General features: G+C 40.9%; 1 protein-coding gene across 2 annotated transcripts in view; it reads left to right on the forward strand.

Annotated features, from left to right (window-relative positions):
- Positions 1-17,088, forward strand: part of trpm6 (transient receptor potential cation channel, subfamily M, member 6) — an 18,793-nt gene continuing 1,705 nt past the window's right edge. The window contains exons 1-39 of one of the 2 annotated variants that reach the window (XM_069699725.1): positions 1-25; positions 165-244; positions 472-510; positions 1,390-1,579; positions 1,879-2,092; positions 2,354-2,478; positions 2,605-2,776; positions 2,870-3,044; positions 3,411-3,534; positions 3,615-3,687; positions 3,957-4,057; positions 4,190-4,324; positions 4,955-5,008; positions 5,228-5,362; positions 5,481-5,600; positions 6,102-6,373; positions 7,800-8,028; positions 8,356-8,508; positions 8,645-8,800; positions 8,910-9,038; positions 9,201-9,452; positions 9,546-9,720; positions 10,066-10,180; positions 10,266-10,462; positions 10,558-10,690; positions 11,484-11,910; positions 12,161-12,758; positions 13,166-13,263; positions 13,406-13,508; positions 13,798-13,844; positions 13,946-14,010; positions 14,110-14,135; positions 14,259-14,312; positions 14,509-14,574; positions 15,461-15,759; positions 15,922-16,004; positions 16,090-16,295; positions 16,439-16,490; positions 16,656-16,768. In XM_069699725.1, coding sequence (XP_069555826.1) covers positions 8-25; positions 165-244; positions 472-510; positions 1,390-1,579; positions 1,879-2,092; positions 2,354-2,478; positions 2,605-2,776; positions 2,870-3,044; positions 3,411-3,534; positions 3,615-3,687; positions 3,957-4,057; positions 4,190-4,324; positions 4,955-5,008; positions 5,228-5,362; positions 5,481-5,600; positions 6,102-6,373; positions 7,800-8,028; positions 8,356-8,508; positions 8,645-8,800; positions 8,910-9,038; positions 9,201-9,452; positions 9,546-9,720; positions 10,066-10,180; positions 10,266-10,462; positions 10,558-10,690; positions 11,484-11,910; positions 12,161-12,758; positions 13,166-13,263; positions 13,406-13,508; positions 13,798-13,844; positions 13,946-14,010; positions 14,110-14,135; positions 14,259-14,312; positions 14,509-14,574; positions 15,461-15,759; positions 15,922-16,004; positions 16,090-16,295; positions 16,439-16,490; positions 16,656-16,768 — 5,803 coding nt within the window. In that variant the 5' untranslated portion in view covers positions 1-7. Of the gene's footprint in view, positions 26-164; positions 245-471; positions 511-1,389; positions 1,580-1,878; positions 2,093-2,353; positions 2,479-2,604; positions 2,777-2,869; positions 3,045-3,410; positions 3,535-3,614; positions 3,688-3,956; positions 4,058-4,189; positions 4,325-4,954; positions 5,009-5,227; positions 5,363-5,480; positions 5,601-6,101; positions 6,374-7,799; positions 8,029-8,355; positions 8,509-8,644; positions 8,801-8,909; positions 9,039-9,200; positions 9,453-9,545; positions 9,721-10,065; positions 10,181-10,265; positions 10,463-10,557; positions 10,691-11,483; positions 11,911-12,160; positions 12,759-13,165; positions 13,264-13,405; positions 13,509-13,797; positions 13,845-13,945; positions 14,011-14,109; positions 14,136-14,258; positions 14,313-14,508; positions 14,575-15,460; positions 15,760-15,921; positions 16,005-16,089; positions 16,296-16,438; positions 16,491-16,655; positions 16,769-17,088 lie in introns of those variants that run through there. The other variant, XM_069699726.1, reaches the window with a different exon arrangement.

A 17,088-nucleotide genomic window follows, 5' to 3' on the forward strand; every position in this document is an offset into this window, starting at 1 on the left:
CACTACAATGAGCTTCCCTGAGAAGGTCACTGATTACATTTTTTTTAAGGATGTGTGTATCTTTTCTTGCTTGAGGAAAAGTTTGCCAGTGAAGATGAAAATAAAGGCCGTTACTGCTCCAGGATCTGTGTACCGTAAGTGAACATTTTCTCTTCTCGTTCCAGTCACGGAAGCGTTGGATTGAGGAAACCTTCTTCAAGAGAGAGTGCGTGAAGTTTATCCCTTCCTCCTGGGACCTACACAGGTAAACTGGAATCTAATCGCAGTGATGAGCTTCCAAAAAGTGTTGGAAGTACAAGATTTTATGATTCTCAGAAGAAATACAGGCGGGTTTGTTTCATCAATACATCGTATGACATTAATATCAGTGCTTGGAAACAATATTTTTCTCAGAGCAGAACTATTTGGCGGTCGGCCCTTCCTTCCAGGAAGTGTATTCTTTGATAATGTGTTTTTTCCTGTTTCCTACAGATGTATTCCAGTATGCCAAGTATGCCAAAACTTAATCAGGTATAATTTATGAATTCTTTGTTTATGTCTCTCTTTATACCCTCACATAACACCCAATCAACCCTTCCATGAGGTTCTTGTTTTCATATTTTGTGAAGTTTTATGCTCCTTTTTTTGACATTTCGCGGTTTTTTTTTTATTTTTTACTTTTTCTCTATTTCTTTTACATTTTCTCAGTTTTAATGGGGCTTACAGACTCAAAATGATCAAAGTACTAACAGCGTAGGGGGATTTAGGAATGAATGAGAGAACGTGGGAATTTTATGGGCTGTGAAATGTAAAACACAACCAAACAGAAATGTAGACTCAATGACAAAGGGAGGTGAAGAGGAAGGACAGGAGACAGGAAAATGAGAGGAATTGTAGCACTCTGCCTTAAATAGTCCAGGTAAAGGCCTTTTCTTTGTAAATTATACATGAACAACTCTACCTTTATTTGGGGTGCTTTACCGACATATATTTGTTACATGCATAGTCGAAGGGAAATATCTAATTAAGAATCCCCACATGTCCTATGTTCCTATATTTATCTAAAATTAATTCATAGCAAGTAATAGGTGTGTCTTTTAAAAATACATATACATAATATGGTAGGACAGAGACGGAAGACAAAATATGCATGGAAAAAGGTTATATTGGGCCATTATGAGGTGTGATATTAAATCATAAAAATAATTATATATATTGCTTTTGGTTTGGGGGTTTCTTTAGGTGACACTGCAAACCATTAGTAGCATAAATATAGAACTAGCGTTGTCCGAGCAAGTCTTTTATTTTTTTTTATTTCTCTGCTAATCTGTGAAGCCCAATAAATATGGCCTTTACAGCCCCAACTGTCACCTTTCCTAAGACTCTTTTCAATGTCTTTGTTTTGGCCAGATGTTGTTGTGGCCGCCTGATGGGGGAACACTCATGGCAGGAGTACCTTCCTCCAGTATCTCTCCATCCTGGTCCTGGGCAGGACGTGGAAGAGGACTGGTCCATGGAGCTGCACACCAAAGCCAGTCCCACCAACGCCTATGGGACCATCGATTTTGAAGATACTGCCACACGTGTCTGTCGGGCCAAGGTCTGGAAGTTTAAAAACTGTTTGTGTGTTTCTAGGCTCAGTTTACATTAAGAACAAATCTTTAAATATATTCCTCATTTTTAACAAAGTATTTCTCTAAAAATAATGATAAATGCTTGCCCGAGAGTGAGTGAGCCAAGGGTCTAGATTTGTTGTACATACTGCTTTATTATGATGGAAGCAGGTTTTATCGCGCTGTATGACAGCAAAGATGACATCTACAGTCGTGACAAAACAATCCCACTAGCAGCACCTGAGAAAAGAGCTTCTGAGTCCCAAACACCTCTATGTTTTTCCAGTATGTTCGTGTGGCTGTGGACTCCAAGCCAGAAGCATTACTCCAACTGATGCTGAGGGAATGGCAGATGGAGAGACCCAAGTTGCTACTGACCATCCAGGGAGGCTCAGAAAACTTTACACTGCCCGTGAAAGTCAAGCAGGCCTTCAGCAAAGGGCTGATCACTGCTGCCCTCAGCACAGGGGCCTGGATACTCACTGATGGCATTAATACAGGTAACGATTGTGGGTCAGTATACTGAATCTTGGGCTAATGTCTGACATGCATTAACTGATGTGAAACATCTGCCTGTATGATGTCCATGTAACAAAGGGTTTTATTTTGAGTGGTATGTCAATTTATATGTCATGCTGTTGTCAAAGGATTTTAGTGCATCTATTCTCAGTGTCCCTGTGTCTAATGTGTGGGCTGTGACAGCATGCCATGTCTAATTATATATTTGCTCTGCATTCAGCTGCTCTTTATATGCTTTGTAGGTGTTTCTAAGTACGTGGGTGAGGCCGTGAAAACATTTGGAAGTCACGACCTGAGGAAGAGAAACACAGTCGGCATTGCACCGTGGGGAGTGATTGATAACAACGTGGACCTCATAGGCAGAGATGTCAGTACTAAAATCTGTTTCATGCCGAATGAGAACACCATTCTTCACCGAAAATGTGTACAAGTGTTTACAACATTATATATCATAGTGCATTGTTTTACTACGACTGACTCAACATTGTTTCAGGTGTTCAGGCCTTACCAGCCGCTGGGGAACCCCTTGAGCAAGCGGGCCTGTCTTAATGGTTTCCACTCCCACTTTCTGTTGGTGGACGATGGGACTCTGGGAAAACACGGCTGTCAGCACGGCATCAGGAGGAAATTGGAAAAACACATCAATCTACAGAAGATACATCCTCGTGAGTCAGTGTGTGTTTTTGTGCAATACATAAAGGAAGCACATGGCTTCAATGCGACCGATACTACATTACCCTCTCCTCCTGTCTTTGTAGGACTAAACCAAGGCGTGCCTGTGGTGTGTGTGGTGGTGGAGGGAGGTCCTGCCATTGTGTCTACAGTGCTGGACTATGTTAGCAATGTGCCCCCTGTGCCGGTGTTTGTGTTCGAGGGCTCGGGCAAGGCTGCTGACCTCCTCGCCTTCTTACACAAGCAGACTGCTGTTGACAGGTATGTAGTTAGGTGTCGACCTATGTGCAGTGAATCCACATTTATGGGTCATTTGGATCCAACATGTTGTGTAAAATGAAACTCCAATATAAGTTGCAGTCTCATTGAAATGGAGCAGCCCAACTTGGGGCCCGTGGACCAGGTTTGGCCCGCACCTTCTTTGTTTTGGCCCAACATGGCATTTAAAAAGCTTGTTAAGTGATATAAAATCCCAACTGTAATGACTGAAAACTGTAAATCTTGTGCAGCTAAAAATGACACAATATGGGTTTTACAACAATGTACAGCATAGTGCTGTGAAGCTTCCCTAATAAACTGGATAGGCCTACGTCTTATGTTACTTTAAATATCCACTGCGTTTTTCAGGCAACTGGATGCTGACATTGAAGAGGACTTCCTCGTCAGGATTGGAGGTGTGTTTGGCGTAGAGAGGACCGAAGCCACTCACCTCTACACTCTCCTCCTGCAGTGTATGGATCACAGACAGTCTGTGAGTAAAACAGCATTCGGGAATGTGTGCGTTATCATTGAAGACAGCAATTACTCAATCAGTATTTCATTAAACAACAGATCACCATCTTTGATTCAGAGTCAGAGGACCAGATGGCACCTGATGCAGCCATTTTGACTACCACTCTCAAGGGTACTTGTTTTCTCCTCTTGGTAGTGATTGTAGGCATTTTTCTCTGTGAACAGTTTAACATGTCAGCAGGAAAAGTGCATGTTTAAATGGTAACATTAACAATTGCTTCATTCTTTATGGATTGATTAGATCCACGCTTGGACTAATGATCAATTATGTTAGATCAGGGTTTTTCTTCAACAAGTCAAAATGTCAGCCAGGAAAAAGGTGTGCTTGGAATGTAGTGAAATAAGTTGCGTTGTATGTTTTTTGCTTTGAATAAAACACAGGCACTAAGGCCAGTCCTGCAGAGCAGCTGAGCATGGCTCTGGCTTGGGACAGGGCTGACATTGCTCAGAAAGACGTCCTAGTGTACGGACAGCATTGGCAGGTGAGACTGAAAATCACTTCTGCAAGATATAGTTTAAATGCAGTCCATTAACGCAGATGAGGAACATTGTACATGCTTATTTTTTTCTGTCGTGATCATATCAATTTTAATAATTGAATGTGCTGTATGTAGGTGGGCTCCTTGGAGCAAGCAATGCTCGATGCTCTGGTGATGGACCGTGTCAGTTTTGTCAAAATGCTGATCGACAACGGCATGACTATGAGCCGCTTCCTCACCGTGGATTGTCTCGAGGAGCTCTACAACACGGTTGTTGTGATATATTTAACTACTTATAATGTTTAAGACACGCCTTTCTGTTTGAGTTCTTCAATCTCATTGATCAAGAATAGAATACAACACTGAAATACATTTTAAAAAGCTGTCATTCTATCATAGGAAAAATATCTCGCACCCCACACAACTCTTGTTTGTCTTGCTGTGCTGTCTTTTGTTTTCCCTTGGCTCTCACTTTGCTATACAAACTGAAGAAAAACAATTCTTTTGTTTGTGGCTCTTGAAGCACAAATTCCAAAACTGTGGCTTTGATTGAAATCACAATAATGCACTGTAAGTGTTTTGCACCAAGATTCACTGTGTTTTGTGGTCAGTTGCATCTAGGGTATTTTCCAAGTTGTTGTTTTTGGGGATTTTCTGAAATCACAGAGCTCTTTGTCATACATTCACACTTGGCTTTCTCCACACTTCCTTTATTTTTTGTGTATTAAAGCCTGTTTACTTATTCATAACTCTGGAATAATAAGTCCCTTCAAGAGTCAAGTTAACAATCGCAGAGCTGCCGCTTAATGTGCAATATGCAATTGTGTTAAAAAAGTAACTGGTAGATTTCTGGTTACTCATCTTTTCTCTCTAAATAATAATACAAATTTGTCTCTCCAGCCACAGGGGCAGACACACCGTTTCCTGCACCACCTTGTTGAAGACACAAAACAGGTGAGTAGTGAGAAGGCCTTTAATCATGAATATTAAATTATAATACAAAAGTACATGCATGCATACAGAAATTATACATTATACTACAGATGTTATCGTATTTTACAGTTTCTTTTTATTTACTGGAGCAGCCATATCTACATCTGTGTATTATATTCAGTATGTGTCGTTTACTGTGTTCTTGTATGTATGTATGTGTGTGTGTGTGTATATGTATAGACTTCTCTTCCCATAGGTTACCGTCTTTCCCTCATTGACATCGGCCTGGTGATTGAATACCTTATAGGAGGAGCGTACCGCAGCAACTACACACGGAAACAGTTCAGAGCCGCGTACAGCCGCATGCAGGACAAAGTGAGCACTGATACTACGAAGTATTTTTTCGTCTGCTGTTTTTTAATAAATGTCCTATAAAAATGGCTTCACTTGAATTTTCTCACAAGTAATTAGCCCATTCCTCATTGTTTTGTAGGAGGGTAGACAGGATAGTTCCTCCTCCTTGCCTAAACACAGACGAGGATTGGTGCCAACCAGGAACAGGAGTCCTCAGGACCTGCATTTCTTTAGAACTGCTCAGCCCTACAAACGCAAGGTTGGTGAGGGCGCCGGCGACAGCCATGGCCAGAGGCATTATCTTTTCAGGTTGTCGTCCTTCCTAAAAATACACTTAATAACTTTCATTACTTCATTCAAAGACTTCACTGCGTTATTATATGAGTCTAGACAGACATGGATGTAAACTGTAACTTGACTGGTTGGGGCAGAATTCGAGTTTTCAGTGTGGGTTATACGTATACTGTCAAACTTCCTTTAAGTCATTCAAACCAATACTTAACAATTGAAACAATTATGTGTTTTCTGATAAATTCTTGTACCCCTGTGTAACTCAACCTTTTGGATCTCCAAGGCATCTTTAATATAGCCTTGTACAGACATTTTATTTTTACATTTTAAACTGTGTTACATTGCCTCTTTATTTTCCCTTCTGCCTCCTCTTTTCTCTATCACATCTTTTGTGTGGGTCATCTCTAGCCCTCTTTATTTCCATTCCATTGTCTTTTCTTACGTCCGCACTTCTGTCTTTTGCATGTAGGAGCAAGATGTGTCACCCGGCACCAGTCAAGAGATGACGTTGAGTCCAGGCCTTGATGAGGCTTCGATGCTGGTTCCTTTCAACTTCAGCGACCTGTTTGTGTGGGCAGTTCTTCAGCAGCGGCAGCAGATGGCACTGTTCCTGTGGCAACACAGCGAAGAAGCTTTGGCACGTGCAATTGTAGCCTGTAAGCTTTACCGCTCCATGGCCTTCGAGGCAAGGCAGAGCAGCATGGACGACAACGTTGCGGAGCGATTCAAGACATATTCACTGTGAGTATACAATCATGTGAAATAATGAAGGAAAGCTGTTGTAACGTTTTCAACATATTTGAAGAGGGAAAGAATTGATCCTCCTTAAAACAGTGCCTTCAGATAAAAGTGATATACTTGGATAAATTACACCTATAATTGACATTTTGTGGGTATTCTCATGATTTACATAACAAAAATACAGTTCAGTCACATTCATTCCCTCCTAAATCCATAACATTAGAATCAGGGGTTCCAGAGTACAGAGGCCATGATTAGAACCATAGGGAGTGACAGGGGGAACTTCTCTTATTTAAACTTTTGATATTGAGGGTCTGGTGTCTTTGCTATTGAAGTGTGTGTTGTCATCAAGCCAAGGTGTGAAGAGCTCTCTAAGGCCTTCAAAATTGCTTTTGTAAATCTATGAGTGTAGCAAGGTAGTTAAAAAGATCTCCAAATTATTGAATCTAAATTATTCCACTGTAAAAAAAAAAAAAGAAACATCTATAAGGAGCGTAGATTTTAAATGACTGCATTTGTTCAGGGCTTTCCACTGCATAAATTCAAACCAGGAGCAGACTGTTGCTTAAACAAGTCTCCAAGAATCCCAAAATGACATCACATGATCTGCATGATCTGCTCAGAATTGTTGATGTCAGAGTGCAGGCATCTAAAATCAGGAAGATATTGAACAAATTTAACGGAAATGGGAAACGTGCCAGGAAAAAGCCTTTGGTGTCTGAGAAGAACATGAGAGCAAAAGTACAATTTGCCATTGAACATACAGGCAAAGACCAGGCCTTTTGGAAAAATGTGCTGTGGACAGAAAAATCAAAGATTAAACCTATTGAAATGTTGTGTGGATTTTTCAACCGGCAGTTCATGCAAGAAAACCTTCAAACATCTTGCAGATAAAGGAATTTTACATGGAAAAATGATCAAGAATTTCAAGAGGATAATTATAGAAGAAACAGACAAGAAGTTATTTCTGCTAAAGGGGGCAATTCTAGCTTCTGAGGCCAAGGGTGTACTTACTTTTTTTCATAAAATGTTACATCTATTGATATTTTTCTTGAATATATTATTACAAAACCAAATTTTTCTTGTAGTGTTGTTCAAGTTTATCACCTTTATCTGTTGTAACTGCATCAAAAAGGATTCAATGTTTGCTTGTTCGAAAACATGTCAAAAATGTCTACAATTTCTATGGGAGGTACTTATTTTTTTCACATGACTATATGTTACTGTGTGTTTATGAGATATAGGTTCGTAGTAGCGTGACTAAAGATCCAATGTGTAATTTTGACTGTTTTCGAGTCTCGTTTCATCCTGTGTTTTGAGTTTTTGGTGTTGTTGGTGTTTATTTCTTATTTTTATGTTTATTTGATAAATGTCATTTAATTGTTGATAATGAAACCTGTGTCTCTTTCCTGTCTCTGTGTCTCAGTGAGTTTGGTCAGCTGGCTGTGGATGTGTTAGACTGTGCATTTCGTCAGAACGAACAAATGGCCATGAAGCTATTGACCTCTGAGATGGAGACATGGAGCCACTTCACCTGTCTGCAGATGGCTGTCTCCTCATGTCATAGACCGTTCGTCTCACACTCCTGCACCCAGACCCTCCTCACAGATCTCTGGACCGGTCCGCTCAACATGAGGAAAAACTCTTTTTTGAAGGTGAACATTGCAGAAAAAGTCAGATAAACCAGATTAAATTCATATGTTTGAATTTGTTACAACCATAAAGTGGTCTCTGATTATAATTGAAAAGAAAAATGAACAGACGAAAATAATAAATGTAATTCTACCTGGGTTCAACATCCCAGCCCATTGACCATTGTAATAGCATTACAATTATCATTACAATTAGTCATTTGATCCAAATTTAATTAAAAAAAAGATTTCTTGATTAAGCTAATGTTTCATGTCATAAGTTATGCTTTCCTGAAGTTTCTTGGTAGTTGTATAGTCTTACATGATACACTTGTTATCTCTTTGGTTCAGATCATTTTGAGCCTTCTTCTGCCTCCCGCCATCTTGCTACTGGAGTTTAAGAGCAAAGCTGAAATGTGCCACGTACCACAGACCCATGAGGCAATGCTGTTTGGACTTGACTCTGTCAAGTCAGCATCATCACCTGAGGGAACTGATCACATGGTAAAGTGTCAGTGGTTCTCTCATCCAGCACTTTTTTCAAACTGGATCTGGACTCCTAATAGCCTCAGTATCACACTTCTTTTGTCTGGTCTCCCATTCTGTTCTTCCTGTTGTACTCTCGTCTACCCTCTTACAGGACAGTCAGGATGCAGAGCGAGGCCTGTCTTTCCATAACAAATGTCTTGGTTCTGTGTCAGAAACGGTCTCCTCCGTAACTGTGCTGTGTCTGTTCTGGATCACAAGACTCTATGATTTCTACACAGCTCCTGTTGTCAAATTCTGGTTTCACACCGTAGGTGGCGTACATCGGAGCACATTACATCGCTCTTGTATCTCTTGTCTGTGTGTGGTATCTAATCTCTTATTATCTCTCTCTGAATGTTTTTCTGTCTCTACTTTAGATGTCCTACTTGGTCTTTCTGATGTTATTCTCCTACGTCGTCCTGGTGAAGATGGGGGATCGACCCAGTGTTCAGGAGTGGCTGGTCATAGCGTACATGTTGTCCACTGCAGTAGAGAAAACCAGAGAGGTGAGAGATCAAAGAAGGCATTTGTAAAAAATATAGATAATACAATTATTTATAGGAATATATGTGTAAACAATTTTCAATGAAAATAATATCATGTTTGATAAAGCAATACAGTTTCATGCTAGATAACAAAAACTATCAAAATATATACCTCTAAATTAGGTGTTAATGTCTGAGCCGAGGAAGCTGGTCCAGAAGCTGAAGATTTGGTTCTCAGAGTACTGGAACGTCTCAGATTTCATAGCCATCCTCCTTTTCCTGGCCGGACTGGTAATGCGTTGGCATCCTGAGCCTTACCTGACGGCAGGACGCATCACTTACTGTCTGGACATCATCTTCTGGTTCATCAGGGTGACAGATCTGCTGGCTGTTAATCAGTATGCTGGCCCTTACCTCACCATGATCACTAAGATGGTTAGTAGAGACGCTACAAGACTTGTTGGAGAAGAAAGTGGAGAAGTGTTCTTTGTAGTAACCACTCCCACCTCTTTCTCTCTCTGTGCCCAGACCAGTAACATGTTCTTCATCGTGGTGATGATGGCAATAGTACTGTTGAGCTTCGGGGTGTCCAGGAAGGCCATCCTGTCGCCAGATGAGGAGCCGTCCTGGAGCCTCGCTCAAGACATCGTCTTCCAGCCCTACTGGATGATCTATGGAGAGGTCTACGCGTCAGAGATAGATCGTTAGTGATTCAATAAAAACACTAGAATTTAATGTCCATGTTTTTGTTGTCACCTCGAGTTTCCTTGTGGAGGTGCTTAATGGCAGATTTTCTTGCAAAGTGCAACTTGCTACTGGTCACTGTATGTTTGTTTGTGGTCGTTGACAATAAGCAGAAGGAATTTCAGACCAATGAAATCACCTCTCTAATGTTATGTGATTGATACGAATCTAAACATCTGTCGGGCTAAAAGCATTTGCACAGTAATGTTAAAAGAACAAAATCAATCTACATTCAGGCATTTCAGTATTTGTGACATTGGTGAATGAGTTAAACATAATTTGATCATTACCTGTGTGTCAACAGCATGTGGCACAGATCTTCCATGTCCTCCTGCGTCCTTCCTCACGCCAATCCTCCAGGCGGTCTACTTGTTCTTCCAGTATATTATCATGGTCAACATCCTCATTGCATTTTTTAAGTATGTTCATTTTAAGAAATCGTAATTAAATTATTTAGTATTTTAATGGGCCCTTCTTAAATGACTGTTGTCTTCTTATTAACAGCAACATCTACTTTGACATGGCATCAACATCCAACAAGCTGTGGAAGTACAACCGGTATCGCTACATAATGACCTATCAGGAAAGGCCATGGCTGCCCCCGCCTCTGATCCTCCTTAGTCACATGACCTTCGCTTTGAGAGCCATCAACAGGAAATTTAGTGGAGATGCTGAGCGGGAAGAGAGAAGCTCTGGACTTAGTGAGTACCAAAGCGTGTGTGTTGTGGATAGAAAACTAATTAAGCAGCTTACAAGTCAATAAAGTCACCTCTCCTTTCTTACTTCTCTTTACCAGAGCTCTATCTTGGCCACAAGGATCGCAAGAAGCTCCATGAGTTTGAGGAGAAATGTGTACAGGCGTACTTTCATGAGAAGAGTGAATGTCTCCACAGCAGCCAAATTAACAGGATTAAAGCCACAGCTGAGAGGTTGGATTGATATTGTGTAAACTAGGAGTGTAGAATGTGCAATTACAGAGATGCTCTTGTGTGTTTCTACTGCATCAGGCCCTGCTGTCTCTCTGACTACTTTCTGGCCTTTTATATTTGTCTCATGTGGGTCCTCGTACAGGATGATATCAGCGTTCATGCTTTTATAAAGAGTAAGCTGTGATAGTGACATTTAGTATAAGGGGCTCATGTAGCAAAGAAGAATGTTTAAAAATGATTAGGTGCTCTGTCGCCTGGTACAAATTGGATTTGGTGTAGTGAAGTGATAATAGTTTCTCTAATAAGTGGGAGGCCAGACATTTGTGTTTAAAGCAAAAAACAATACATTGTCTGTACTATCGGACCCACAATGGCTCTTTCTGTCCTCATATTTTCCCTCATAATGATTATTATGTGATTAACAGGTATTCGTGTTGATGCATCTGTCTGAAGATGACAGCTGATTCTCAGTGAATTTATATTTCTGTTTAAAAAGAGCGCTTTTTTCTGACTCCGATAAATCACAGAAAAGTGAAATGCACGTGAACAGTGATATCATTCTTGCTGGAAATTTACACTGCAGTTGCAGCTGATTCTTTGTAATTGTATGTATGTATATGATTGATTTACATTTTGATTGTGACATTGGTATGAGTTTATGGTCGACTGCTCACTGATTTTTATCAGCTGTGAGATTTGGTAAACTGAAGAACAGCAAACATGCAACATTATTGTTAAAAGGAGGAAAAACACGTTTTGAAAGTATAAATATTATTTTGTTTTGTTCCACTAGAGCAGAAGAGATGTGCATGACGGTGGGGGAAGTCTCAGAGAAGGTCAGCTTCATCCAGGACAGCCTGTCAGAGTTGGACTGTCAGCTGGGTCAACTCCAGGACCTTTTGGCGCTAGCCGTGGACACCCTCACTCTGCTCTCTGCTTCCGACAGCCTACATCAGGAGGAAGCACGCCTGGCTCAATGTCAACTCATCACAGCATCCCGGCACGTCCACCCCCACAGCTGGTCCCTCCCACACGGAAGTGTTGCCGACTGTGATGTTCCTAATATGCGGCGACTGATGGCCAACTCATGTAAAAGTACCTCACCCTCCCTACTAAAAGGCCATAGTTTGGCGGCGAGTAGACTTGTGTCACAGGAGTGCCATGTTGGAGGCAGCGACAGACATGGACCCACCGAGATGGGAGAGGAAACAGCACAGGAGGTATTTAGTGTTTTATTTTAATGCTGTCATTTCATAATAATGCAATGAAAGAAAATGAGGATGTTGCAAACCTGACCTCGGCCTTTGGGGGGAGACCAGCTTAAAAAGATTGTGTCCAGACTCATAAAGTATCACATCATTATTTTAATACCTAACACTGTCCTCTCAGCTTTATAACAGTCAAACTTCCACATTAAAGCTCATGACTTTTACAGTTTGAAATGTTTTGTGCAACACATTCTTTCCTCAGGATTCACAGTCTGCTACTGTTGACCATTGGTTGGGAGTTTCTCGACCTGCGTCCCGTGCCTCCTCCTCTCACTTTTACAGTGGCAGAGTTCCTCTTTGTGGTGTCAGGATTCAGACACCCTGTGAGTCCTGTGAACCATCCTGCTGTGGTTCTCCTCTCTCACGCAGAGGCTTGGAGTCACCCCATCATTTATATCCTAATCAGGAGGAAACGTCCATGGAAATGGGAGTAGAGGAGGAAGATGAAGAAGAGCAAGAGCAAGAGGAGGAAAGGACACAGGAACAGATGTCTAATATAGACTTATGCCGAGCCTCGAGCAATGCTTTCCTACTGTCTGACCCACCAGACATATCCGAGGGTTTAATAAATCCTGCCTTTTCTCTGGTTGATAGCCAACCATATTCTCAGTCCAGGCATTCCAGCCAATGGAGAAGACCAATAAAATCCCCCAGGTTGCTGTGTATGTCCAGAGACCGTCCCTACGATTACTGCAGGTCTCTGTCTTCCAGCGTGGAGAATATCACTTTTTCTGGAGCACCCATCGGCTCAATGATGGAATCATTTCCTTCTCTCAACGAGCCAATGAACAAAGAGTCTGGTAGGTGGGGCTTCATGGATAACACATTGCTACAATGCAGCAGGAGCCAAGGTATCGCTGCAGACAAGTGCGGTTAGAAAATCTACAAGCCAAAAGAGCTTGCATTAGCTGAGAAATGTTTACGATAAGTATACAGTATATGGAAATGTTGACCTCATTTTTGTGAAAGCGCTAGAACTTGTATTATAAAAAGACATGTATTATTCAGGTATGAAGATATTCAGATATTCCTTGTGTTTTGTTCCCGATGAAAATAATAGAAAAGCAAACTTTATACAATTTCTTTTTTTTTTTTTTTTTTTTTAAATCTGTATGTACATTATGGCTTCTTTTGTGTACTGGGTGCATTATTGTGTTATCATGCATCCACACAGTTGAACAGCTTATGTGTATCTTTGTTTCTGCAGAGTGGTCCAAATCATCTGACTTCACTCAGGTGTTGGACAACAGAGGAAAAAAACAGAAAAGGAAGACAGTGAAGATACAGGAGACCAGTCCAGATCCTGTAATGTGCAACTAGTTGTGTTTCTCAGAGCATATGGTTGAGATTGACTGTATTCATGACCACTGAAATTTCTCTTCAAAAGTTATATTCTGTGATTTTTTTTTATTTTTTTTTTTATCTCTTTATTTGTTATGGTAAATAGGTTGCTGTGCAGTCCCATTGGTCTGATGCCTCCTGGAGAAGGCGTCAGAGGTTAAGAGGAGAACCTACATGTTGGTCTGCTTCAACCAGTCTCTGTCAGCTTAGTAAGGACCTACAATCCTATTTAGATTGAGTGCACACTGTATTAGTAAGTAGAGATTTCAGAAAGTAACTGTAAATATACATCATCCAGTTGAATCTGTGTGCACAGTAGCACAAGAAGAATGACAAGGTGGAGAGAGGTAGATGACAATAAAAAGAGCCTGTTGGTTTGTCATATCAAGACCTTTCTGAATTTGTTATACTACCAACCCATTATGTGTGTATAAATTACCAACATTGCAAAGTTTTGTTTTCAAGATTTGATGATTTTTAATATCACAATTGTTTCAGATTTTGAACCCATGGATTTGTTGCAGAAACGGGTGTTTTCCCATCAGGTAAATCTGTGTTAAATTTGTGGTGGCATCAGAAATATTCAGGACATACAATACACAGTGAGTTTATGTCAGTGAGATTGGTCTGATTGATTGTTCTTTAGGATGTGTGGAGCCCTCCTCATTCAGCGTGGAACAGCTGGGCCAGATCCATGAACCGTAGGTCTTCGTAAGTCTGCCTCTCTTCCGACTAGCCACAATGACCATGAATTTCAAAGCCCCTGATTGTAATAATTACATAACATTTTTATCTTTGTCTTTGTCACAGTTTACAGAGTGGCATCACACCTGAAGGTATTTCTAAGCATATAGCTTGAATACATCTCCTTTAAAGTAATATGGCAATATAATTAATTTGTTCATTATTGTGAGACTGTACTGTTTTGTATTGTCATTTTTTTTTCATTTTGTTTACAGCAGCCAAGAGCTCCTCATTTCAGTCCACTGACAATTTGTATCCACACTATTCAGGTATTAACATTGTATTCTGAAAATGAATGCTTGACTAAATCAGAGGCGATCAACATTCATGGTGCACTCTGTTACCGAAGGGGTTTCTGTCTGGAATCACCTATTGTGTGTCTGTTTTTCTGGGATTGAATGAGTAATTGCACTTGTGTATTGTGTCATTAGTAGTTTTGACCCTGTTGTGTCTGTGTGTTAACAGCAATGGAGAGAAACAATCTGATGAGATTGGCTCACACCATCCCCTTCACTCCTGTTTCCATGTTGGGTAATTTTCTTGTTTGGTGTTAGTCTCCTTAGGTCTCTTTTTTTACAGCAGCAAAGTCAACAAGTTGATTAATCCATCAGAGACCCATCAGCCTGTGGAGCAGGCTGCCGTCAGTGCGTCGGTTAGATAGACGTGGTGGGGGTCACAGGGTTGTCCGGTCAGGAGAGAGGCTAGGGCAAAGGGGTGTTTTTATGTTTGCTGGTCCCTGCCAGCCAGGAGGTATGCAGGTGAGGACAGAGGTGACAAGGAGCCCATGTGGAAGCAGAGTCCTTTGTCTCGGAATACCCGCACCGAAACCACAGGGGGGACGGCAGAGGATGACACGTCTGCTGCATGCTGCTGGAAGCAGACCGGGCCAGAGACCCTCGGCAAACCAGAGACAAAGTAGAGCGGGCTGCACATTTTCTAATTGCCAGATAGGGTTATCACCCAACAATAACACCGTTGGTTGTTTGTTTTCTTGTTTGTTTAATTCCTTGCACGATTGTTTAGTTAGTTTAATTTAATTTAATATTATTCTATTTTATTGTATATATTGTGCATTTTTATATTTAATATTTTTTACTCTGTTATTTTTATTGCTTTACCTGTATCATAATATCATAATGCTGCTGTAGCGAAACAATTTCCCCTTGTGGGATTAATAAAGTATCTATCTATCGATCGATCTATCTATCTATATCGATCTATCTATAGCGATCGATCGTCTGTATGACCGAAAAAAAACAAACAATCAAATCTTTGTATTGAGCAGTAACATCCTATTCGAATGGCAAAATTCTGAGTTAGTAACAGCTGTACTTATCTACTGTTGTTTTACTTGACAAAAAAATGTCTCTTAAATTTCTTACATTTACCTCATTTAGTTTTTCCTCATTTTCTGTAGGAGGTGAAGAAGTAAGCATCTACTCTCTGGAGGAAGTTCCCTCTGATACTGATCCTGAATCAGGCTCAATCTCTTCCTGGTCATCACGAGGTCAGTCTGCATTGCTTCAGCTCCTCTCCAGTGAAGAGGGCTCTCTGGATGGGGGTCTCCGACGGGGTTGCAGAATGCTATGTACCTGGGCAGAACAGGATGTACTCAGACCTGGTATGGTGTACGTGGTCAAAGCCTTCAGGCCAGAGGTGGTTCATGCCTGGCAGAGAAACTTCCATGGTAGCACACCACTGCAGCTTTGTTTAAGGGTAAGTGTACCAAAATTCGGTGCACGTGAGCAAACATTCACTGAATTGTTGATGATATTTATATAAGCCACTGGCAAGGTCATTCAGCTAAATTGGGCGCATTTAAGGGCAATTTTATATAACTTGAACTCCATTATTCATTTCCGTTTGACATCTTTAAAGGAGATCCAGCAGCAGAGAGCAGCCCAGAAGATGATGCAAGTGTTTAACCAGGTCAAACCCGATGATATGCACCACTCACCAAGGTGTGTGTGTGTGTTTTTTTTTTTTTTCCATGTATAATATTCATGCATCAGACAAATGTAGTAATTAGGCCTTTCCACCCACCAGATTTCTCGATGTATCACTGGTCCTCTGGCATTTGAACGGTCAGTGGTTGACTATTGAGAGGAACATGTCTGGTGACTTCAGGAAATACAACAACAACACAGGAGAGGAGATCACCCCCTGCTGTTCACTGGAAGAAATGCTGCTAGCGTTCTCCCACTGGACCTACGAGTATTCGCGCAGAGAGCTGCTGGTGCTCGATATACAAGGCAGGTCCTTTCACCATGTGTGTGTTTGTGGCATGCCTGTGTATGTTTGCAGGTGTGAGATGTTGAGTGTGAATCTGTCTTTTTCTTTTTCGCTGTTTTTGTTCTGTTGTGTTTTTCTTATTACTTTGTTCCGTTCTTAACAGGAGTGGGAGAGGAGTTGACTGATCCAACAGTCATTATGGCAGACAACCAAAGGTGCAGTAACCACTTCTGTTAAATATACCATTAATAACTTCTGGTTTCAGAAATCATTCACCTCTGATTTAAGAACTTTACATCATATTTGATGTATATTGAACAAAGATGGATAAGAATTTTTTTTCAGGCTGCACTCTGATGCTGTCTCTGACCTTGTTGCAGTGGTAACAGAGGCGAGATGCTGTTTGGTCCTGATAATCTTGGAGATGCTGCCATCAATGGTTTCCTGCAGAAACATTCTTGCAGTGTCTGCTGCCGCCGACTGGGCCTGAAAGGTCAGAAATGTACCAGATCAGTATCTGAGAGACAGAGAAAACATGTGTGTGATAGTGACATTTAATAATGTGTGTCACACACTTCATTTGCATTTACATAGGATTTTCTCTCAGTATTTTTTTTAAATTTTTTATCTTGTGTACGTGTGCATATGCATGTATTTGTATGTCACCTCTGTGTCGTCACTCAGGAGGCCAACTTGGCTCTGAGAAATCCCCAACAACTTCAAATGAAGACAGCACACACCAACAGCCAGCTAATTAATCTGCGAGTGTTCGTTTATTTCTATAACAACAGTAGTGTTTGAGGCATGGGGGTG

This window comes from Brachyistius frenatus, unplaced genomic scaffold (assembly GCF_029030835.1).
Source record: "Brachyistius frenatus isolate BFR_SWC_R1_liver_20210118 unplaced genomic scaffold, ASM2903083v1 Contig_31, whole genome shotgun sequence".
Classification (NCBI taxonomy): domain Eukaryota; kingdom Metazoa; phylum Chordata; class Actinopteri; family Embiotocidae; genus Brachyistius; species Brachyistius frenatus.